Source organism: Enhydra lutris, unplaced genomic scaffold (assembly GCF_002288905.1).
Source record: "Enhydra lutris kenyoni isolate GAN:26980312 unplaced genomic scaffold, ASM228890v2 scaffoldscaffold47, whole genome shotgun sequence".
Lineage (NCBI taxonomy): Eukaryota > Metazoa > Chordata > Mammalia > Carnivora > Mustelidae > Enhydra > Enhydra lutris.
This window is the reverse complement of record NW_019154131.1, coordinates 13,761,449-13,786,047: the sequence shown is the minus strand read 5'-3', so window position 1 is coordinate 13,786,047 and position 24,599 is coordinate 13,761,449. Positions and strand designations below refer to the sequence as shown.

At 44.7% G+C, this 24,599-nt stretch overlaps 1 protein-coding gene across 1 annotated transcript in view; it reads right to left on the bottom strand.

The window, feature by feature from the left end:
- The window catches only part of LOC111156589 (ADAMTS like 1), a 934,723-nt gene that overhangs the window by 112,882 nt on the left and 797,242 nt on the right, over positions 1-24,599 (bottom strand). Inside the window, exons 18-20 of the mRNA XM_022517576.1 lie at positions 22,237-22,416; positions 16,307-16,460; positions 14,302-15,410 (exon numbers count right to left, since the gene is read on the bottom strand). Coding sequence (XP_022373284.1) covers positions 14,302-15,410; positions 16,307-16,460; positions 22,237-22,416 — 1,443 coding nt within the window. The remainder of the gene's footprint in view (positions 1-14,301; positions 15,411-16,306; positions 16,461-22,236; positions 22,417-24,599) is intronic.

Sequence of the window (24,599 nt, the reverse complement as noted above, 5' to 3'; positions counted from 1 at the left end):
AATTCCTAGGAGGAGATGCTGAGGACTTTTACTTACCCTGAAATGCAAACTTTTTTTTGTTTCTCCTACCTAGGAATTTTTTAGATTAGGATCATCAAATCTACCACAAAGGGACAGTGGGGGCCGTTAATTAGCCAAGCGTATAAGCTTTCCATAATTTTATTCTCACTGTCATGTGAGTAGATTGATATTTTTATCCCTTTTGAGAGAGGAAGCAAAAGCTCAGAGAAGTAACTCGCTCAGCTAGTGCCTGGTGCAATCAGGGATGGGGAGTGACCTTTGACCTTTAAAAAACTGACCACATGCAGGCATCCGCTGGGGCCTAATAGCAAGGCCTGTGGTTTGGCTTCATTTTTGGCGGGGGGTAATTTGTGCCAAGGTTTGTAGTCACTCAGGGAAACGGACAGTCACTAACGAGAATATTCTGGATTTTAAATAGCTTGAAGGCATGTGGTTTGGCCTCATTTTTGGTGGGGGGTAATTTATGCCAAAGTTTGTATTTACTCAGGGAAATGGATAATCACTAACAAGAATATTCTAGATTTTAAATAGCTTGAAGCTGGAGGAGCAAAAAAGAATGCTGTGAGAAGACCTCCACTGTGAGCAAGGACTTTTTTTTTCTGAAACCAAAAATTGCAGTAGCCCAGAGACTTGCAAGGGAGAGTTTTGTTTTGCACAGATATTTTGGGGAACAGATCTGAAGTTCAAGAAGAGTTTCATGTCACCATTTGGCTAGGGCAACTTTTTATAACCTTGGCTGTTTTTAATGTAATTGCCAACCAAAAGTTATTTGATGCTGGAAGCTTCACGATTGCTCCAGGTGGAAGTATAGAAAATATTCTTGGAATGGGAGAGGCCACCTGACCACACATTCTTAACCCTGTCCTAATACTTTCTGCCAAACTCTTCAACTTCTGTCTCTTCAGCAACTCATGAAACCTTGAATTTGCTAATACATGTAGTTTTATTTGCTAGCTGGGTAATTCATTTTGAACTATCAACCTCTGCATGAAATGATTCTGACTCGATTTCCAATTTACCTGGAAGGGGGCTCAAACTTTGGTCAGCTGGTCCTGCTTTTGTCACTAGAGTTTTATTAGAGCACCACCATGCCCTGTAAGTGCTTTCTGTGACCGCCTTTAGGCCATCATGGCAGAAATGATGGTAGAGATGGTCTGCAAATACCTAAAATGTTTATTATTTGGCCCTTGACAAAAAAAGTTTGCTGACCTGGACCTAGAACATGGAAGAATTTTCACTTCTGGTTTCAGTTCCTCATTTATATAACTGTTAACTTTATATAACTGTTAACTGTGTAACTTTTTTCAGAACTCTGCCTTTTTCTAGGACCACTTTTCTAGGAATAAATGAACTATGAAGGGGATCTTCCAAGAACCCCTAACCTTTCAAGGAATGCTCAGTGCCTCACTTGTGCCAATATTATGCTCTCAGATGCTCTTGTGACCTTTATATTGACCTTCAATACTTTTTTCCCCCCTCGAGGCCTAGGCATTTACAGAGATGGCCCCTTTTCCTCCAACTTTCTTCCAATTTTCAACTGGGAAAAACATTTGTCATTCCCACTGCCATTACTTCTATGAAGGAAATAAGCCAAACCAAACTGAAACTGGTCTCTTCTCTATCTGTCCTGCTTCCAGTTTTTATAGTCTCTGCAAACTTGGAGCCTGCATTTCATGTGCTTATGACTTTTACATATAGCGTTATTCACAGCTGTGGTTCTGATCTTGACCCTGGAGGCATTTCCCATTTGATTCTCTCTTCCATTCTGAGAAGTTTCCATCTGTAAATACTCTGTGTTGCCCACGCCAAAGCCTTCCAAATATTCCTTAATTCATCTCCTATTCAACACCACTTTGGAAAGTTGTCCAATACTGTCTGGGAAGTATAAGCATGGAGAGTATACAGATTTCTCTTTTCTATCAGACCAGAAACAATAGCAAAAAAGAAAATGTCAGAAGCATGTAAGAACCCTCTCCTGTTGCGTGGATTTAGGCTAATTCTCCATCACACTGTTTTCCTACCTGCTCTTCTAGCTCAACTCTTTGAACAACTGCATAGGTTGTTCCTAGGTTCTGCAAAATGAAAATAGAGCTCCTTCCTTGGTGATGTCCTGCAAGGTGTTGTGGTATAATGACCTCCTATCTACACACTAATAATTATAGATACTGATGTATGAGTATCCATCGTGTGCCAGCCACGTTACAGATATTATCTGTTTTTCACATTCTTGCTCTTCTGCAGAGCAGGTGTAATTGTTTGTAACTTAACTAATGAGCAAACCAAGGTTCAGAGGGGTTAAAGCGGGCTCACTTCAAAGGAAATGGCAGAACTGGAATTCCAGCCTAAGTTGCTCTGATTCTAGCCCTAGTGTTCTTCTACAACTGTGGGCTGCCCTCAATGTTAACTGATGTGCCATCGGACTGCTCTTCCTAACCAAGGGGGGTCATCAGATATGACCAGCACAAATCAGGCAGACCTAGAATAGAAGGAAAATAGGGACAGGCTTAAGGGTTAAAAGGCAGAAACTCCTTGGCATTAGCTCTTTCCCTAGGATTCCATGTTGACTGACTATTACCTGGGATCCACTTTTCACCCCTAAGAAAGAATCAGCATTTTCTGATACATATTCAAAGTATCCAGTTTCGTATGATTCTTCATGTTCACCTTCATTCCTTTGAAAAATCCCACAATCTTTAGGAAAGTCTTGTTTAAATGTTTTAAGCCTTTTATGAGCTGAGCTACGCATATTATGTCCACTGGCAGCTCAGTCTTGGGCCAAAGCGTTGAACAGTGAGCCAGGACTTCTCTGTCAGTGTGGGACTATGAGCAGGATTTAGGTTTTCTCAGAGAAAGGATCCCTCTTCAGCCAGCTTTTCTTCCCAATTTGGTAATCTGATTTCCGGTGCCAATTTTAGAGAATCTGGATTTTCTTTTCTACAAGGAAGTCAGTGGTGTCCTTACAGGTATTGCTTCTGGATTTGGGTTTGGACGTAGGAATATGGAGTGTACATCTGTCCATATTATGCAAGCCTCCTGACATAAGGTGTGGGGAAAAGTTACTTGTGAGACTTGGGGGCTAGTGTTACACCCTATCTAAAGGCAAACTGGAGTTAGCGTCTGCCTGAATCGCAGTTCAGTGTGGTGAAGTACAGGAGGGTCCAATAAGTGTTCCATGTTTATGCAGAGTAACTGAAAAGCAAGGAACCGTTTAGCATTGGCCTGCTTGTGGTCTAGGTCTCTAGGTCTCCAGATGCACACGTGCACAAGCCATCAACGCTGTAAACACACCCAGAGATGCAAATGCATATGTCACAATTACAGTGTTTCCCGAGTAGCTGTTGTGTGCCTAGTACCAGGCATGTTTATAGCTGGAGATGTCCATGTAAAGGTAAAAGGAAAGGAAACAGAAGAAAGGCTTTCCCTAACACACATGTGCCAAATAAAAAAACGAAAGCCCCACAGATTGCAAGCCAGCTGGCTAAAAGACGGAATGTTAATTTATGCTAGATCTAGTTGACCCCAGTGGCTTCTTTTTAAAATAATGGCCAAGTCCTTGGATTAAACTAAGGTTAAAATCAACACAAAGAAATAGCCCCCGGGGCCAGACTTCCTTGGGTTCAAATCCCAGCTCCGCTACATAGTAAGTGTGGGACTTGGGGCAAGTTAATTTAACATCTCTGTGCTTCAATTTCAACATCTGGAAATTTGGGATAGTAACCTCAAAATGTTATTGTAAGAATAAACGAACACCTGTAAAACACTGAGAACAGCACCTAGCTCAAAGTGATTGGTCACTGAATGTTAACCATAACAATGATGAGGATTTCCTCATTGGCCTGGATGTGATAGGAGGTAGGATGCTACAGGGTATTTATTCTTGGTACTTATTCATTCTCCAGCAGGGCTTTTCGAACTGTAGTTGCATGCCACAGGACCTCAGGGTTTCCTGATACTTCTGTAACGGAGAACATGTGGGCAGGGCAGAAATGATTAGTTGGGAGTGGGTACCACTGTGGAACTCTGCCATATTTGCATATTAATACTGTTCAGATTATGCAAAACCATACAGACTACAGTCTGGTAATTAGGAAATCTCCCTGCTAATCACTAGTGTTCATTCCTTTATTCGTTCATCCATTAGTTTATCTTCTGTTGGGTGTCTATTGTATTCTTGGAATTGTGGAGAAATTGACATACCTTCTTAAATATTTGCCCTTGAGGAAGAGTAACATAATTTAGAAGGTAATATAGAAAAACAAACAGCGAATTCTAACATGCAGTGGTAGGGTGGGCTGAGATAGAGTACAACGTATAGGGTACTATACGGGTCACGGAGGGGGTCATCTTGAGTTCAAATTCCAGCTCTACTATGCCAGCACAGCTGAGCCTTGGGGATATGCTTCTGGTAAGGAAGGGTAGGATGAGGCAAATCTGAGACCCCAAGCAAATTCATAAACAGCAAGTAATTGTGTATTGCTGAAAGGCATCACTCACAGGGTGAGGTGAGGTACGGTATCGTAAGAGATCAAACGAGTGAGAGAGATTAAAGGTGTTGCAAATCATGCGAAGACACTTGGAACTTATCCTCAAGTGAGGGCAAGCCATTTAAAGAATTTTAAGCATGGGAGCAGCATGGACAGGTTTGCCAGAAAGATACTCTGGCAGTAGCATGTCAAATGATCTAGAGCAGGAGTCAGTAAATTTTTTCTCTAATGGGACAGATAGTGAATATTGTAGTCTTTAGAGGGCCACCTATAGTATCTGTTGTACATTCTGTTTCTTGTTTGTTTTCAATAACCCTTTAAAAAATGTAAAAGCCACTCTTTTAATAACCCTTCAAATAACCTGGGTTCAAAACCCAGCTCTACCCCTTACCGAGTGTGAGAACTTCAGCAAGCAGACTTGACGGCTCTGTACACAATTTCAACAGCTCTCTCAATAACCCTTATTAAAGTCGTTTTTAATAACACTTTAAAAAATGTAAAAGCTACCAGGTGTAATTTGCCAACCCCTGGTCTAGTGAAGGCAAATGCAGAGTTGGGGGCAGTTGAAATCATCTAGAGTGGACAAGGGTAAACCAAAGTAGAGGCAGTGAGAACAGAGAAGGGAGGAATGAAAGAGCCATGGTAGAGCAAGAACAGCCTAGAAATATTTAGGCTTTGGCAGTTGGGTAGGTGGAAGTACTCCCTCCTGAGATAGAGATTCAGGAGCTTAGTTTTCATTCTACAAAGCTGATCTCTTTGTGAGGCATCTGGTAGGGACATCCAGCAGGCAACTGTGCATAAGAGTCAGAAGAGAGACTCGGGCTGGTGTTGGACACATGACAATCGTGGGCATCCAGGGGAAGTCTGGAACCTTGGGGTCATTTATAGATTTACAGTAAGACTCCCAAGAAGTAGACAAGAGGCAGGTAGGGGAAGAGAAAGGCACAAAGACTGAGAAAGAAAAACCAGACATGTAGGAAGCAAAGCAAGTGCGTGTGGTTTCTGATGAAAACAGCATGTGTTTTTAGCAAGACGCGCTTAGCCTGTATGGAATCTTGCTCAGAGCTCAGATTAGCTAAGAGATGTTTTCAGAGACCACTTTCTTCTTTCTGAACAAACAACTTTTTTGCGGGGGGGCAGTGAAGCTCTTTCCGAGAAGTGTATGTTGCATGCAGCCTGATAATATGAGGTAGACAGGAAACCATCTAAATCCTAGAGAACAGAGGCAGGAACCTCTTTAATATGGGCTGTAGCAACTTCGTACTGGATATGTATCCTAAGGTATGGGCAGCAAAAGCAAAAAGAAACTACTGGGACTTCATCAAAACAAAAAGCTTTTGCAACAGTGAGGGAAACAATCAATAGAACCAAAATGCAACCTATGGAAGGGGAGAAGATATTTGCAAATGACATAGGAGATAAAGGATTAATACTCAAAATATATAAAGAACTTATAAAACTCAACACCCAATGGCTCAGTCAGGTAAGCATCTGACCTTAGCTCAGGTCATGATCTCAGGGTCTTGGGATCAAGCACCGAGTGAGGCTCCGTGCTCAGGGCAGGGTCTGCTTGTCCCTCTGCCCCTTCCCCAGTTCATGCTCCCTGTCTCTCTCAAATAAATAAAATCTTTAAAAAAAAAAAACACAACACCCCGAAACCAAATAATCCAGTTAAAAAATGGGCAGAAGACGTACATAGACATTTTTCAAAGAGGATAAACAGATGGCTAATAGACACATGAAGAGATACTCAACAGCATTCCTCTCAGGGAAATACAAATAAAAACCATAATGAAGTGTCACCTCATACAGTTAGAATAGCTAAAATGAACAACATGGGAAACAACGGGTGTTGGCAAGGATGCAGGGAAAGGTGAGCCTTCTTACATTGTTGCTGATGGGAATGCAGACTGGTGCAGCCACTCTGGAAAACAGCATGGAGGTTCCTCAAGAAGTTAAAAATGGAACTACCCTAAGATCCAGCAACTATTGTATCCCAAAGGATACAAAAATACTGATTCAAAGGGATACATGCACCCTGATATTTATAGCAGGATTACCAATAATAGCCCAATTATGGAAGGAGCCTAAATGTCCATTGACTGATGAATGGATAAAGAAGATGTGGTGTGTACACAATGCATGTGCGCACACGTGCACGCACACACACACACAAAATGGAATATCACTCAGCCATAAAAAAAAATGGAATCTTGCCATTGTGGATGGAGCTAGAGAATATTTTGCTAATGGAATGAGTCGGAGAAAGACAATTATAATATGATTTTGCTCATATGTGGAATTTAAGAAACGAAGCAAATGAACATGGGGGAAAAAGAGGGGCAAGCAAAAAACAGACTCTCAACTATAGAGAAGAAACTGATGGTTATTTTAAGGCAGGTGGTTAAGATGATGATGGGGCTAAAGGACGGCGCTTGTGATGAGTGCTGGGGGATGTATGCAAATGATGAATCAATCATTCATTTTACACCTGAAACTAATATTACACTATATGTTAACTGCATTTTAAATAAAAATTTGGAGGAAAAAAATAAGGGAGTCACCCTATATTTAACTCTTTGAACTGCAAAAAGAAAGAAAAAGAATATGAAGTAGATAGAGAGATGCCAACTCAATAATAAACTGAGGGAATACTAAGTGGAACTTAAAAAAATTCATAATTACTAACCCTGGAGGAACACCTAAAGTAGCCTCCTACACGCGAAATACTTCTGGGTATAGTCTGGCTACTGTAGGGCTATCATATTAATGTTTTCAAACCATTCCGGTACTCCTAGTGCCCGAGACCCAGGAGATGAGACTCTAATACTTCCTTCCTGATGGACCTGGCCAGGCAGCACTACGGTGAAACCAGTTAGTTGCAGGTCCACAGAGCTTAGGGGTCAGCAATGAAAGCAGAGAGAGAAGGAGGCAGAGTCCTCTTGTTTTCTAAGTCAAGTGGCACTGCAGCCTGTGAAAATCCGTTTCTACGCACCCTCCATGCTATGCTGGCAAGTCCGGTCCTTCTTTGTTCTCAGGCTGAACCAGGTGGCCACACTTGGTTATTTTCACCTCCAGCCAGTCCAGAATGTTCCCTGGACACTGGCAGAATTGAGTCTGTTAACTTCCACTGTGTCTGCTCCCTTCACACACAGGCACTCCCTCAACTCCAAGGCCCGGTGTGAACTCCAACTAACCAAGGTGCAAATGTGTGGGCTGGTGGGAGTCTGCGAGGGAAGGTGAGGCGGGAAGGGGTGGGGGGAAAGGGAAGGTGTCCGGAATCCCTAAGTGTCACTTCAGTGCAAATTCTGTCTCCTGCCACCAGATCTTTTACCAGAACTAATAGCACGGGCTTCATTCTACTCTGAGCTTCTGCTTGCTCCCCCGTTCTCTCTCAAGGTGTTTCTTAATGGTGGTCCTCGAACCTTTGTGCTCAGAGTCATTTGTGGTGCTTGCAAAGGGTGCATTACGGGGCTCTGCTCTACAGAGGGTTTCTGGGGTAGGGGAGGATGTGGGAATCTGCATTTCTAACGAGCTTCTGGTAATCACTGTGCACACTGAACTTGGGAACTCCTCCTTGACTCACTTTTTTTTTTAAGATTTTATTTATTTATTTGACAGAGAGAGATCACAAGTAGGTAGACAGGCAGGCAGAGAGAGAGAGGAGAAAGCAGGCTCCCTGCCAAGCAGAGAGGCTGATGCGGGACTCGATCCCAGGACTCTGAGATCATGACCTGAGCCGAAGGCAGAGGCTTAACCCACTTAGCCACCCAGGCGCCCCCTTGACTCACTTTTAAACGTTTAGAAGTTCTAAGGGAAGTATTCTTTCCACTGGAGTTGAAAAAAAAAACTCTGGGGTGTGGTGCATAAACAATGAATCTTGGAACACTGAAAAAATAAACAAAAACAAACAAACAAACAAACAACAAAACCTCAGGGCCCAAGTTATTTTTATCCATGCCAGCCCTTCAGTGTTTCCTAGCTTCTGGAGAGCAGTGACTTTTATTTCTTTTTGTCTGGTGCCCACCACTGTATCTAACACCAACCACATGTTTGTGAAGTTGAAGGAATGATTGTGAAGGACACCTTACTAGACTCCCCCGCTTCCATTCCTGTTCCTCTATGATCCACTGGCCACAAAGTAGCCAGTGTGTCTATGAGAATGGAAATTAGATCATTTTGCTTCCCTCAGATCTTCCCAAGTCTCCCTGGGATACTCAGACTAAAAGCTAGATTCCTTCTGTTGGTCTCAGCTTAACCTCATGGCCTCATGCCACATCCCCTCTCACTCCTGCCTACCACGGTCCAGCCAAATGAACTTCCTTCGCAGTTCCTTCAACACTCATTTCATTTTGGGGGTTTTATGCTGCTCATCCCTTGTCCAGGGGTGCTCTTCCTCCTGATGTCATATGGCTAGACACGTCATCATTCATGTCTTGGCTTACAGGTAACCTCTGCAGGATATGCATCTAAGATAGTCACCAAATCATTCCTTATCAACCCTGTTTAAGTGTTCTGCCCAACACTTATCACCCCCAATACCTGTGTACTTTTCTGTATTTATTGTCTTCCTTCTTTCCTCCCTCCCTTCCTCCTTCTCTCCCTCCGTCCCTTTCTTCCATCTGTTTGGTGCCAGGCACTATTCTCAGCACTGGGGATACAGCAGTAAATACAGTCTCTACCCTTATGGACAGGCAATCAACAAATACATATCAGACGGTGGCAAAATTCTGTGAATAAAACAGAGTTAAAGGGATAATGAGAACTGCTCTTTTAGATCAAGGAAAGCCTTTCTGGTGGCCGAAATTTGAGCAGAAATCTAAATGGATCTAAACTGCAGGGGAATACAGACTTTTCATTTACAATATTCCCAGTGACTAGAGGTGTGTGTGTGTGTGTATGTGATATAATACATAGGCTGATAAATTCTTATGGGTTGAATAAATATCCTTACTCATCTTTTAGTACTTCTACACTGCATTTACTTCTCTGGCTTGCAAACAAGACTGAGTTTCACTGACAGGGAATGAGCCTTCCTTTCCTCCATCCCCAGTATCTAATATAGGGTCTGGCTCTGAGGATGCATGGGAATGTTTGTGAAATAAAGGAGAAGCGGCGATTATGATGAACTAGTTTGTTCTAATACATTCAGAAACATCCAGTAAACTATTGCTTGAGAAGTTGGCATAGGCTTCTAAGAATCATGTGAATTCATTTCAACTAGTAAATTATATATATATATATATATATATATATATGATGAGATACAGTAGTAACCGACTTGATAACGATTCTTTCATAGAAGCAATTTCTTGCAGATAAAACTTTGGCATATTTCAAAGCCAAAGGAGGAGTAGACTTCTCCTCTGTTACTGTCTTCCTCTCTCGACCTATCTTGCTGGCTCAGGCTACAAAGAGTACACTTGAATATGCTGCAAAGTCCCACACACCAACAGCCAGCTGAATCTTGCAGATTCTTTCAGAAAGATGGATTTGGTACTAAAGCAAAAACAGACTAACTGAACTAGAACACCAGGCATTTCAGCACGTCTCTGTGTGAAAATAAATGAGCATTTCTGAACTGCTACTGGACACAGGGATGATGACAAGCAATGAAACCCAACACAGAAGGGTCACCAACAGCCCATAGCAAAGCAGTCCCAATGGCAGCTCTGTTTCTCTTATGTGCTCTGTGGAGATATATTCACTTTCTTTTCTCAAACAGGACTTGGAAAACCCTATTGAAAATGAAATGCCAGTCCTATTTCTTTTTGGACAGCTAAGTTAAATGGAGAAATTAGGAGTTGGAGATCAGTATCCAAAAGCTCTTATTTTTCCTTACTGTGTGCCATTGACTTGCACTGGAAAGCTGTGTCAAGGCGAGATCGAGAAAAATCTCGAGAGTGGCCAAAACTGTAAAACTGTTTGCCCATGCCCCTCACGTGCTCTCCCTCTTAATGCTACTCCTCACCCATGCTCCCACCAACATCCTGGTGACCGAAGAGCCAGGATTAGCCTTCCGCTGTCCTAGTCTAGCACCTTCAGTATCTTTAAAAGCACCTGGCTGCCATGTGTCTTTTTTCTAGCACAATTCCATGGAACCCTCTTCATCTTAGTCATTTGTGGTGCTTGCAAAGGGTGCATTACAGGGCTCTGACCCTCAGCACCCAGGGAGGTGAAACCTAAAAGGTGAAAGTAATATTTCCTAAGTGGTATTTCAAGAACTCTTGGTATCCCTGAAATAGTGAGAGCGAAAAATTGTTCAATGATTAAAGAACTGCTTGGAAAATAATGCATCCTATATTGTTCACTTGGAAAGTCACAACACATGTTGGAATGCTTAAAGGAGTTTAAAAAAAATGGAAAAACCCAAATAATTTTCAATTGGGGGATAGTTAAATGCACTCAGAAACAGTAATCAGCCATTAAAAATGGTGAAGCAGATCTCTACATGCTATAATGCAATGTCTCCTAGACCTATTGAGTGAAATCCACATGAAATTTCTAAACACGAGTAATATCCCATTACAAAACTGAATCATATGTGTGTATATGTGTTTTATATATAATACAATAAAATATATAAAAATTCCAGAAGGATGTATACCAAATTATTAAGAGAGGCAGACTCTGGGGAATAGATGTGGGAGGAAGAGGGAGACTTGCATTTGTCCTTTATAGATTTAGGTATTATTTGAATTGTTTTATGGTCTCTTTATTGCTTTTATAATAAAAAAGAGAAAAAATATCAAGCACTATATTAAAAAAAATACAGTGAAATCCAGCAGTAAATACATCTGTTCAGCTTTAAGTGAACATGTCCCTAACTCATGCGATCAGTGAACCCCCGTTTTGTGGAGCACCGAGAAAGAGCTTGTGCAACAGTTTGAAGTTATTGGCCTCAAGGCTCTCCCCACTCCCCAGCAGCATACGGGTTTCTTTTTCTTCTCTGGCCTTTTGCAAAGGAGTGAAGGAGGTAGAAGGGACCTTAGAGGCGAATTGGTACAACCCCATCCACCTGCTTTTTAAGATGAAGGGACTAAGGCCATACAAAGTAAAGGGTTTTGGCAAGATCAGCCTGAAGCCCTAAGTCCTCATCTGACTCCGTCTGCATCCTATCTTTAGTCACCAGGGGACCCAGATGGGCTGGAACCCTTGGACTTCATACAAAGTATCTCCAGCACTCAAGGAAATGGTCAGACCTCTGAGTAAGCCACGGACTCAAATGTTCTCCCTGAAGTTCCAGGTACAGCAGAGTCCTGGTGACCCCTACTCCCCTTCCCAACAGCCTGCCTTGTCTACAGCTTTTAGGAGGAAGGAAGTGACCCTGGAAATAGCTGGTAAACACTAGCAACTTGGCATCCCTAGTGAAGTACAGATGTATGGAAGTATGAACTCACCCATTCACTCAAAACAGCATGGGCTTGAGGTGGGCAGAACTGGGTTCCAATCTGCCCTCTTGATTCTGCCTGTTGCCAGCTAGCTAACATCGTCAAGCTCCTAAACTACTTTGGGCCACGGTTTTCTAGCTCTGAAATAGAGATAAGAGCTCCTGTGTTACCCTCTGTGGTGGTTGTTAACCAAGATGGTGGCTATGAAAAAGTTGCTAGCACGGAGCACTAGGTCTGTTGCTAGTCAAGAAATGGTAATTTCCATCTTCTCCTGTGCACAATCAACTGTTTCTCCCTCAACCCCAGGAGTGCAATCTTGGGCACAAGGCCAAGGAAATATGAATAAATGGCTCCTACACTTGAGAAGCTGACTGGCTGATGGAGATGACGACATGATTTGGTCAGAGTAGGTATGACAGGTGCATTAACAGAGGTCCAGTGGGCCACCCACTCAAGCACAAGGGCACCACTCTTAGCCTGCTTCCAACATCCTCTGGCGCTACCTCTCATTGACTCAGTGACCTAAGGGGATTTACTCTAACCTCAGCTTGACCCCAAAATGTGTTGTAAAGATTTCTAGAAAGACCTGCGGGAATCCTAGCAATTAAGCTGATCAAGGAAAGTATAAGCTGGGGAGGACGAAGGAGCCCACAGGAAGAGAAGATCTCAAGGTGTGCGTTCAAACCACCTGGCACACGAATCCTGCATTCAGACCTTATCTCCAGAGCTTCTGTGGGCCCCACATCTGTGCCTCAACTTCCTATTGGTAAATACCACAGTACTTACTCCATATGGTTATTTCTGAAGATTAAATAAGATAATGCCCTTAAAGCACTAATGACAGTGACACAAAGTAGGAGGACACAGGAAAAATACTTAGTATTGTCGGTATTAAAGTTATTTGGTCTATAAGTATTAAGGCTGAAAGGCAACATTACTGACATTTCAAAAGGCACCAAAGATGTGGGCAGGCTTGACAAAATCACATTTGTTCACTGGGTCTCAGAAGAGCACACAGAAATGTGTACTCTTTGGACTCAAACTTGATATTGAATCCTTGGTCTGACTCTTGCTAAAGTATGATCTTCTCGGGTGAGCTGCTAACCCTTGCTTTTCTGTGTGACCCTGGAGGACAAGGTCAATCTTGGAGACTGACTGTTAGAATAACAAGGGCACTTACGTAGAAAAAACCTGGCAAACTGCCTGGCACGATACACCTGGGCATCTTTCTTTCCTTACCCAAAACCAGCAAACTAGGGATGAGGACGGCCGAATAACAGTATTTAGGATTACGTTTAATGAAAAGAGCATTCTCCATGGATTCCAAGCAGATAACAACTTAAAATGAGGACCCTGGACCAGAGGATCTTAAGGAGCCCTCTCTCACTCAGAGTATAAGATTCTTCTACTGACTGTCCATCGTATTTGTGTCACCTGCCTTGGCTCTGCCAGCTAACAAATAAGATCTTCAGCAAGTTCCCAGGCTTTGTTTACTCTTCTGTGAAGTGCAGCTAAAGACTATACCCGCTTCTTGGGGCCACTGTTAGAATTTGGTGAAATAAACACAGAAAGACCATATTTGCCTGGTGGACAGTCATGACTCAATTAATGCTAGCTATCACTGTTGTCAGGGCCACTATAAAGACTAGAAGAGAATGGATGCAGGAATTATAGCACAGTTCCTGGCACACAGTGTTCAAAAATATTATCATTATAACTTCTACCACCACCATTGATTTTACATTACGAATGGCTGTGGCCCAAGGAAACCAGTAAGTAATACGTGCTGTCATCCGGGTAATGATACACCCGCACAGAGACACCATGAGATATTAGGATAATTAATCACAGGTCTGACTGGGAATAAAAGCTTTCTGGAACAAATAGCTTTGTCCGGCCCAGACAGAGGATGGGCTCACCCACGGAGAGCAGCAGGTGCCGGCTGTCCTCTCTCCCTAGCCCTGGGGGACCACACACATGGAGACAGTATTCTGATGTATAAGCTTTTCAGTGATTCCAGCTCACAGAGAGGTAACGTAATAGTGCTTTGGCCTGGAGTAGTAGCTTTCTGCCAAAAGTTCAAAGCTATCTGGAAAGTATCTCATTAATCTCTGGGACTCTATGGGGATGGGGTGGACAGGCATTGTTGCTATTACCTTATAAAGAGGACAGCATAGTGTTTAGAGAAATTAAATACCTTCTGCTCCAGCAGTCCTATTGGTACTAAAAGAGGACTTGAAACCCAGGATGCCATTCCTGAGGCCCAGGGCCCTCAGCCCTACCCTTGGAACCACCTTGGAGGAAGAGTGAATCAAGTACCTTAGACGAGATGTGGCTCCTTACCAACAGCCGCCCCCCCCCCCCCCCCCCCCCTCCCCCCCGGCCCCCCCCCCCCCGCCTTGCACCTCTTCTCCGTTCCTGGCCCAGCTGATGGTAGGCCTCGGGTTGCCTATGGCCTCACAGTGCAAAAGCACGCTCAGCGTCCCGCTGGCCAGAGCCACAGTCTGCCCGAGGTGGGTGACCACCTCGGAGGCCGAAAGCTGCTGGGCAGCTGAGATCTTCCGCAAGATGGTGGGCTTGCGGTGGGGCCGGCGAGAGCCACCCGCGGCCTCCCCGGCGGCCGAGGTCCGGAGCGAGCTGCTAAAGCCAGACACGTGCTTATGAGGGGAGATGGCCACGGGGGGCATCCGCCGCTCTGACGGCTTGAGCAGCACGTCCTGGTGCTCCATGTGGCTGCGGAAGATCTCCTGGGCCAACTGGGCCACCAGGTGCTTGCTGTAGACGTCTCGAAGCTCCTCTGGCTGCTGTGAGAGGTTCCTGAGGATGTCGTCCAGGCGCCTCTGCTCGGCCACCATGGTGAAGGGCAGGTGCCAGAGGGCCTGCTCTGCGTTCTGGTCCTCCTCGGAGGACGTGTTCCTTTCCGTGGAGTCCTGCACCTCCCACGAGGCGAGGAGCTCCCCAGGCCAGCCCCCCTGCTCCAGCAGCCGGGAGACAAGGTCGTCGTAGCGGCTCCCCCGGTCGCCGGCGGGGCCCCGCTTCTCCGCCTTGCTGCCGTTAGAGAAGATGCCGTTCTGGTGTTTGTGGGTCTGCAGGGCCTCCTTCGGGCCGGCCTTCCTCGCCACGAGGGCCTCCTCCTCGCCCCGCAGGCTCAGCGGCCGGGCCACCAGCTTCCGGTTGCCTCCGAGGAGCTTAATGACAAACTGCTCGCGGGCGGGTCCCGCCGAGCAGGTGTAGATGCCCGCGTCCGAGGGCTTGAGGCGGTGGATCTTCAGGTAGCCGAAGGGGGCCACGGTGACATGCGCCGAGCTGATGAGGTGTTGGCCGTCCTTCTCCCATGTGATCAGGGGCTTGCGGAAGCGCCGCGTGGGGCAGCGCAGCACCACCGCCGTCTTGGGGAGCAGGTAGGCGAACCCCCCAACAACAAAGTGCAGCTTCCTCTGTCGCCGAGTCTGGATATAGATCTTCCTGGCGGCCGCGATGTGAGGGCTGTGCTTGGTGGATGGCCGCCCGGGCCCTGCAACGAAGGGGATGGAAGGGAAGCCAGACAGCCGGAGAAAGAGAAGGGACGGCAGAGGACAACGAGGGTGAACACAGGGACAAGAGAGAGGGAACGGAGAGGGCAAAGACAGAGAGAGAGGAAGAAGAAGCTTGAGTTTATTCCGGCGGGGGCTTTCATTTACTGCCTTATGGCTTTCCGGGGAGGAAGTGGCCACCAGCTGAGGCCCATCAAGGCTCAGCAAAGCAATACTCCAACTAATACAGTGCAGTGGGGTAGCCTGCCATGGCCCTGCTGGGACTTTCTACCCCTAGAGGCTGAGATGCAGGTTCTAGATGGGGGTGGGAGGATGTCAGGGGAAAGGCAGTTCCTCCCATTATAAGGATTGAAAAAAAAAAAAAAAGAAAAAGAACAAAAACAAGCAAGCAAGTATCATAAAAAGAGGCAGAGGACAAAGGGAAGGAGAATCTCTCCTTTTCCACCTTTCCCCTTTGGGTTCTGCAGAGCACCAGGGCCCTAATGTACTGTGGGAGGGGATTCCAGAGGTGTTACAACTCTAGGGATTAATATTAAACAGAACAAATCTGTTTAGGGCATTTTAAAAACCCCAGAGTGGACAACACTAGGCTTCATTAGTAATATGCTGACTCCAGCTTCCAGATCTCTCTATGCCAGCAAGTGAACTTTGCTCTACCCCCTGCAAACTGTTTTTCCAGCCCAGAAGAGAATTCGGCCACGTGTAATTAAGATTCCTTTTCCATCTCCAGCTGAGCTCACCAGCCTGCTGCCCTCCTTGGGCTCTCCTGCCTGATGATCTCCCACCAGTCTCGGGTTTAGGGAAGGCTACTGCGTGGCCACAATTGCTTCTGGGTGGGTCTGGTCTCCCCCCATCCCCAGAGCTCTGACATACTCACGTGCACAGGTGGCCAGCATGCAGGGCCTGATGGCTGAAGAGAAGGGCAGGGGAGGGCACAGGGAGGAATTGACGATAGCTGAAAGCCCGGTTTTCAGCACCTTCCGGCAAATGGCGCTTCGAGTCTGCGTGCCTTCACCACAGCTCGTGGAACACTGGGGAGGAAAGGGAGGAAAGAAGGACCACCTGCATGTAAATGCGGGGAACTGGAGGCTACTGGGTTCTGGTATGGACTCCCAAACTCACGAGAATGTGAGAAAAGTTGCCTGGGAAAGCAACAGTCACTATTAATTATGTAGCATGGTGGGAAGACCTAAATGTCCATATTGTAAACACATTCTAAGATTTTTCTACTCAAAAGTTTCCTGTAGAAACTCTGTTTTTTATTTATGTGGCCTGGGCTTTAGAGTTACAGAGTCATAGAGTCTGTTGCAATCCCAGCTTAGTAATTTACCAGTTGGCAACTCAGAGTCTGTTTCCACTTCTTACACTTAGCTTGCAAGGTTGGGAATTAAATGAGATAATATATTTGAAACTTCACCCACAGCGGTGGCAGTCGCGAATTTTTTCCTCCTTCCTTCACAAATGTAATACTTTAATGTCAAGCATCAGATAACTGTTCTACATTTACTTTGGCTGAGGTAGGTGCTAATACTATGGAAAAAAATTGTGCAAGGTGGTTTGTAACCTCAAGGAGCTGTCATCTCATAATGAGTGGGGGGGAAATCCAAATGCATTGTTAAACTGAAATAGCGCATGAGAGAGAGAGAAATCAAAACTACAACAAGATACCACTTCATATTCCCTGGAATGGCCATAATAAAAAGAGACAGACAGTAACAAATGTTATTATAAATGTAAATGTGAGAAATTAGAACACTCCTATATTGCTGGTGGCAACATAAAATAGTATAGCCCTCTTGGAAACAGCCTGATAGTTTCTTACAAACATAAACATAAATTTACCCCATGACCGAGAAATTTCACTTGTAGGGTATCTCCTGGAGAGAAGTGCAAACATCCATCCAAAGACTGTATGTGAATGTTCAGCAGAGACAAAAAAGTGGGAACCACTCAAATGTCTGCTGGTGAATGGATAAACAAAAATATGGTCTATCTATATATGGGAATGTTATTCTACCATAAAAGGAATGTTGTTCTTGTGGATATGTGGTAAACAGATAAACCTTGAAATCATCATATGAAGTGGAGTTTAATAGTATGTTATTTACACCTTAATAAAGTGGTTCAAAAAATTAGATAGTAATACAAAAATTTAGTAGAAATATAAAAGTACAAGACGAGTATTACAAGATTCATTCTAACGATGGTTGAATGCTGACGGTGCTCTAGTGATTTCCTGACCTAGGTTTTGAAGATGGGTAGTCTGCATGTGTGGAGAAACTGGGGATAATCATTGGAGGCAGGGGAATATCCAGAATGAAGTTCGAAGGGTTCAGTGCAAAAATCCAAGGCAGGCTTGGGGGGGGCAGAGCTAAACCAGTTGGACTGAAGAGAGGGAACAATTGGAGAGTGTCAGGAGCTCATGAAGTAGTTTGGGGCCAGATGTTGGAGACTTTTAATTTTCAGACAGGAGGCTTGGAATTGGTCCACAAGGCAGTGAGGAGCCATTGGAGGGAGGAGTGAAATGATGAAAGAGGTGTTTTGAGAAGGTTAATCTGGCAACGGTGTCCGGGAGAGAAGGGAGTAGGAGATGTATGGCAGGCAGGGATGTCAGTTAAGGAGGCTGCCACGGTAGTCCAGGCTCGAGATGATAAAGACCTGAACTGGGGTCATGGCAGGGTGCCACGTTAACTTGAAAAATGACACTAAAACCAAAAATATTACATTTTCAAGTTTTATATGCTAACCCACTGACATGAACTAAGCTCTGATACACAGCACCCTGAAAGATATTTTAGATGCAAAAAATGGAGGTAAGAAACCCACTGCTTTTGTTTCCTAATGATTGTGGATTCCAGATTCCACCCACCCCTTATTTGATTGTAAATGCCAGTACCAAATCCCAGGATCAGGTGGGATGGAGGCAAAGAGCCTTGAAAATTGAAAAGCGTCAGAGCATCCGGGTGGCTCAGTCATTAGGTGTCTGCCTTCGGCTCAGATCATGATCCCAAGGTTCTGGGATGGAGTGCTGCTTTGGGCTCCCTGCTCAGCAGGTAGCCTGCTTCTCCATCTCCTACTCTCCCTGCTTCTGTTCCCTCTCCTGCTGTCTCTCTGTCAAATAATAAATAAAATCTTAAAAAAAAAAAAAAAAAGCATGGTAAGTTCAGTACTACCAACCAGAAAAATAGACCATGTGTCTCAAGATCAGTTTATGATTTTGGTCAAGTCTAGTTCTTTCTTGAGGCTTGATTTCCCTATCTCTAAAATAAAACTAAGTAAGAGTAGGTATTTTTAAACCCTGTTCTGTGTAGAGGAAATGATTCAGGGGCTTTTCAGTTGGTCTGGAGATCTAACCCTTGGAGATCCGGGATCCTAACCCACACTTCAACCAAAGCAGCTCTGATTTTATCTGTTTTAGATTCTTGGCTTCATAGAAACATTTCATTAGAAAAAAAAGGGTCTGGTGGCTTTAATTTTTTTTTAAAAAGATTTTATTTGTTTATTTGACAGAGAGAAATCACAAGTAGGCAGAGAGGCAGGCAGAGAGAGAGAGAGAGGAGGAAGCAGGCTCCCCGCTGAGTAGAGAGCCCGGTGCAGGACTCGATGGTGGCTTTAATTTTTAAAAGAACAACCAGGTTATAGGATCTTCTAAGTTCCTTCTATCTCTAAAACTGACTACTCTGACGTTAATTTCTTTTATATTTTTTGGGAGAAATGACTTTTATAAAAGTATGATTGAAAAATATGTAATAGCCAACTATTTCAAAAGATGCAAGGAATTCTTTTAAAGAAGAACTTTAGTCTCAAAATAGAATCTGAAAGTAATTTTATTTGAAGTGTCTAAAATTTTGGCTTAATTCTGTCTCTGGGGGATTCTGTGCAGTAACTGTAAGATTGAGCCCAGATAGTTGAGGATGAAAAACACCCATAGATCATCCAGGTCTTCCTTTCTCCAAGGGGAGCCTTGGGGGTGGGGGATGTGGAATGTGTGTTTCATCTCAGTGAGAGGGCCAAGGCAAGGGCTGTTGGGATGACAGGGCCAATGGGAGACTCCATGAACACCCCCCAGAGCTCATTTGTATGGCACCAGCTTGAGTTAAATCCCAGTGAATTGGTGATTACTTCCTACTTGTACCATTCCTAGCCCCTCCCCAATGTTTGGAATTTCCATTCATCAACCCAGTTAACCCAGCACTTAAGAATATTCCACGGAGAGGCGCCTGGGTGGCTCAGTGGGTTAGGCCACTGCCTTCGGCTCGGGTCATGATCTCGGGGTCCTGGGATCGAGTCCCGCATCGGGCTCTCTGCTCAGCGGGGAGCCTGCTTCCCTCTCTCTCTCTCTCTCTCTGCCTGCCTCTCTGCCTACTTGTGATCTCTCTCTGTCAAATAAATAAATAAAATCTTTAAAAAAAAAAAAAAAGAATATTCCACGGAGAAGGGCTAAAACTGTCCTACTTCCCGAAGTGTAATTTCCTCTTCCCAGGAAGAATGATAAAGCCTGCGGGAAGCCTGGGCCATGACTCTGGGTCCAGCTGGTCAAGGGAAGTGTCTTTTATTTCCTCTCCTCCTGACAATGAGCAGGGGTGGAAGAGAATCATAACAATAACAGGGCTCACTTTTACTAGACACGAGGTAGTTTACATACCTCGTTTAACTGAAGCCTCCCAAGAATGACATGAGCAGACATTATTATCTCCAGTATTCACATACACAAACTGAGGCCTAGAAAGGTTAAATAGTGAGCCTGAGGTTAGAGAGCCAGTAAGTGGCAGAGTCAGGATTGGAATCTAAGTTTGCTTAACTCCTTTTGTAATCTTTTTTTGAGAGAGAGAGCAAGAGAGCGTGAGCGTGCACAAGCGATGGGGGAGGGGCAGAGGGAGAGGGAGGGAGAATCTTCAGCAGATTCCACGCCCAGTGCAGAGCTCAATGTGGGGCTCCATCTCATGACCCTCGTGACCCTGAGCACAACCTGAGCCAAAGTCAAGAGTCGGATGCCTAACCGACTGAGCCACCCAGGCGCTCCTGTGAGTCTAACTCCTAAGCACACATGACACTGTTCTAAAGGTCTGTGATACTTAATGGGCCCCAGAGGACCTCAATTTGGCAGTCTCCTTTTCTTAGTGCCTAATCACAAGTGTCCCTGCTTCAAATCTACAGGACTAAAAGAATTTTAGGCCTGAATTCTCTGTGTCCCATGTGCTCAGAGGCCACAAACTCCAGGAACAGGGGAGTACAATTATAATACCCACAAGTCCCTTCCTCAGCATCTCACTCATGGTAAGCATCACCAAAAGACTTAGTGGAAGGACACGTTTTAAAATATGGCCCTGGGAGGAAGTCTTCCTCCAGAGTCACTCACTTGGCAACTACACCAGTGCACTCTCCTGCACTGTTAGTTTTGTTACGATTTTTCCTATATAGTACCATACCTCAAATCAATATTCCACGGAAAAACTAACACTAACATGTTCATGCACACATGTGCATGCACACACAAACATGCTGATTTTACATGCTTTAATCCCTTATTGTGCTGAAAGAAAATTATTTCTAAAATTTAAGAAAAATAATCATACCTACTTCCGTTCTGAGACATTTGGGGTGAGACACCACCAGAAGGCACTTTTACTGCCATATTACAAAACCTATTGTGATGTAGGTTAACTCACCCTTGCAATGCCCTTAGTAGACACCATCTGAGTGAACTCTGTATGAGTTGATAAGATAAGGGGCAAGAATTCTAAGAACCCAGGTTGGAAAAGGTGGCATTTTAATTTTCAGGGGCAGCTTGGCCCCCTGTGGAAACAAGAGTCCCTGTGAAGGTTTCGATCCACAGCAGCCCCATGCCATTGTATACATACAGCACACATGCACATACAACCATACGAAGAAGGGAATGGGATCAGCAAGCCCAGTCCAAACGGTTCAGTGCAAGAGAGGGCAGGGTCTTGAATTTGTTTTTGACACAAAGATTTTTCACTTCAGGCCTGGCAATTCTGTCCTGGGCTAAATCGGCTTAGGAGGCAATACTTTTGGGGGTGCTTCCTTCTGGGAGACACACATGCCTACAAAGCTGGGGGAGCTGTAGGCAATTCCCAGCAGGAGTATAGGGGCTGAAAACAAGTTAAAGCTGGGTGTAAATGACTTAATTTATGCTAGTGTTCGAATAGGAATTATTTAGAAAAGTAGGTCAGTTGGGGGTATATCCCTAACTTACGAGGCAAATCAGGAATGGTGGAAGCTGACGTAATCATCCCCCCAGATGCAAACAACAGGGGAAATCAAGTTCTCTTGCTGGGAAGTTGTTAACATCTTGCAGCCAAGAAACGGACAGTAAAGATGCAGAATTTCCCTGGCCTTCTTTTCTTAATAAATCATGTTCCTTATTGTCCAGTAACTTGGAAGGGAATAATCAGAGAGGCTTTGCCTTTCCTGAAAAGAGACTAAAAACATCTGGGGGGAGGAGGTGCCGGGAGGTCGGGAAGGTGGGTGCGCGGATAAAGGTAGAATAACGGGGTCTTCTGAAAAATATTCTGAGCCAAACAAGGCCTGCTTTTGTTCCACGAGGAGCCGGTTTACAACTCCATGCTTCTGATTGTTATGTAAGGCCTGGCAACTTACCTCAGGTCCCTGCGGCCTAGTTAAAAGCGGTTAGACACACTGTGGTCTAACTGGTTACACGATACCTCTCCATCATGTTAGGTGGATTGTCTCGTTCTGTTCTCATCTTCTGTTTGTGTGAGTTTGTGGTGCCTTCTTTCCTTCCTTTGGTGTCTTTCATCCTCTCCTTCTGAGGAGCATACCTACCTCTGTCCAGTCAGAGAGGAGCCACTCGCTGGGACAGTCGTCTTTCTTGCAGGCCTGCTGGGAGGCCAGTTTCGAGGTTGAACAGAAGGTCTCAGGAAGCTCCAGGAAGCTGCCATCAGCCATGCGCTGTTTGCAAAGAACCTCACGCTTCTGGATGCCCCCTCCACAGGTCCTGGAACACTGGGGAAGGAAGAGAAAATCAGCTGAACCTAGGACAGTGGTATGTGTGACGACAGCCAATCCTTACCTTAGCCTTGGCTGTGTAAAGAGTGGGACAAAACAACAGAAGAAGATAAACCAAGAACCGACCCCAAGGATTTGCTTCCTTTCCTTGAAATGAATTTTGCAGCAAGATCTACTCCTTCCAGTCTTAATTTCAAGTATTTCACTAGAGCATCCAGGTATTTCCAGGGCCTTTGAATCATAAAAAGTTGTCCCTCAACTATGATTTGCAGCCCCCCAAGACAACTGGTCTAAAGGGTTAGTATAATAGAGTGTTAAACGTATTTACAACCCAGTGAAAGTAATCTGTGCAGCTTCCAGAAGGAATAGGAGAGATCTCCTGCCATCGGTGTAAATCTGCAAGAATTAATCTGCACGGAAGGCAGGCCTTTCTCTCTAAGTGTAAACATCCATTCTACCCTGGTTTCCTGAAGGACCCCCCCTGGAACACTCTTCTTGCAGGACTGGTGATTTCTCAGGGCAATGGGAGGGAGCAAGAGCCATTGGAATTCAGGATACAGGAAAATAGTCTTATGTCAGTGGATTTCAGTGGGACCCCAGTCAAATACGTTGTTTACATGTAACTTAATAGTTACAGTCCCGCCACATGAGGGGAAAGGGGGGTGCTCTCAGGCCCAGACTGTTGGCTCTTGTCCCAGTAGGCCACTCCCTTGCAGTAACAAAGGAGCCCCCAATTTCTAGCTGGGCACATGACTTCCCAGCATACAGACTATATTTGTCGATGTCCCGTGAAGGTGCACTCGGCCCTTTGGGGCTGGCCAATGAGATATTCATGGCAGGGTGGTGTGCACTTTCAGGGAGATGACCCTAAAATGAGGGTAACATTTCCCCCTTCCTGTTCTCCTTCTTGTTGGCTGGAAGGTGAACATGAGGCCTAAAATTTAACCTCCCGCCTTGGACAATGATAGGCAAACAGATGGAAGCAGCCTAGCTTCCTGATTGTGACGTCACCACACGGACCCTGGATGGTCTGGGCTTATATGAGGGGGCAATACTTTTTTCCCTTATTTAAGCCATTGTGACTTTGGGTTTTCTGTCATTTTTAGTTATTTTTGTTATTTGTTTTTTTTTTGTTGTTATTTTTTTTTGTTTTTTTGTTTTTTTGTTTTTTTTTAGATCAGTAAGTGAGGACTGCTCTGTGCTGGGGATGCTTTACTGGCAACATTCTAGGGAATACTCTGCTTTCTTCCAGAATACTCCTTTTGCTTCCACTTGCTGCCCTTGGGCTCCCTGGGAGGTTGGCCTGGGAAAACAAACCTGAGGGTTTTTGCTCAAGAAGCAGCTCCTGCTGCAGCACTGGCCTCTCAGAACGTGTGTGTGCGTGTGTGTGTGTGTGTGCGCACGCGAGCACACTGTAGTGGGGTGTCTGTGTTCAGTAAACTGTACTTGGAAATGCAAGTGGGATTTGTGCTCACAGTCAAGGTTAGGCTGGTAATACACTGAATATAGTCAGAATGGTGCTGTGGTCCAGCTGTCACCCTCTCTTAGTGGTCCCAACCCAGGATGCACTTTAAAATCACTTGGGAGCTTTTCAAAAGTACTGAAGCCTAGAGGGATCCCATCTCAGAACCATTAAATCAGAAACTCTGGGAGGTGGGTCCCATGCATCGGATTTTTAAATTAAAAAATAACAAATCTCCCAAGTAATTCTGTACAACCAGGATTGAGAACCATCTCTCCAAATGAACCATCTCCCCACCCCTCCACCATTTCCAATGGGAATAAAATAAACATGGGGTCGCCGTACAACCCAGGAAAGCCTCTGTTAGAACTGGTAGTTATTTGGATGCTGCTCATGCAAACCTGCCCTCTGTCTGCCATTGTGACTGGCTTGAGGTCACAGAACTACTAGATGATGAAGTTAAAAAAGCTGTCAACTTCGTCTACTTAGGGCTTTTAATCCTAGAGCCTTCCGACCATTCAAACCAGTGGTGAGGCACCTTTATTTGGATTTAAAATGTAAAAAATTTGTATCCAAATGGCCAACAGACACATGAAAAAGGGCTCCACATGACTCCGCATCAGGGAAATACAAATGAAAACCACAATGAGATATCACCTCACACCAGTCAGAATGGCTAAAATTAACTAGTCAGGAAATGACAGATGCTGGTGAGGAT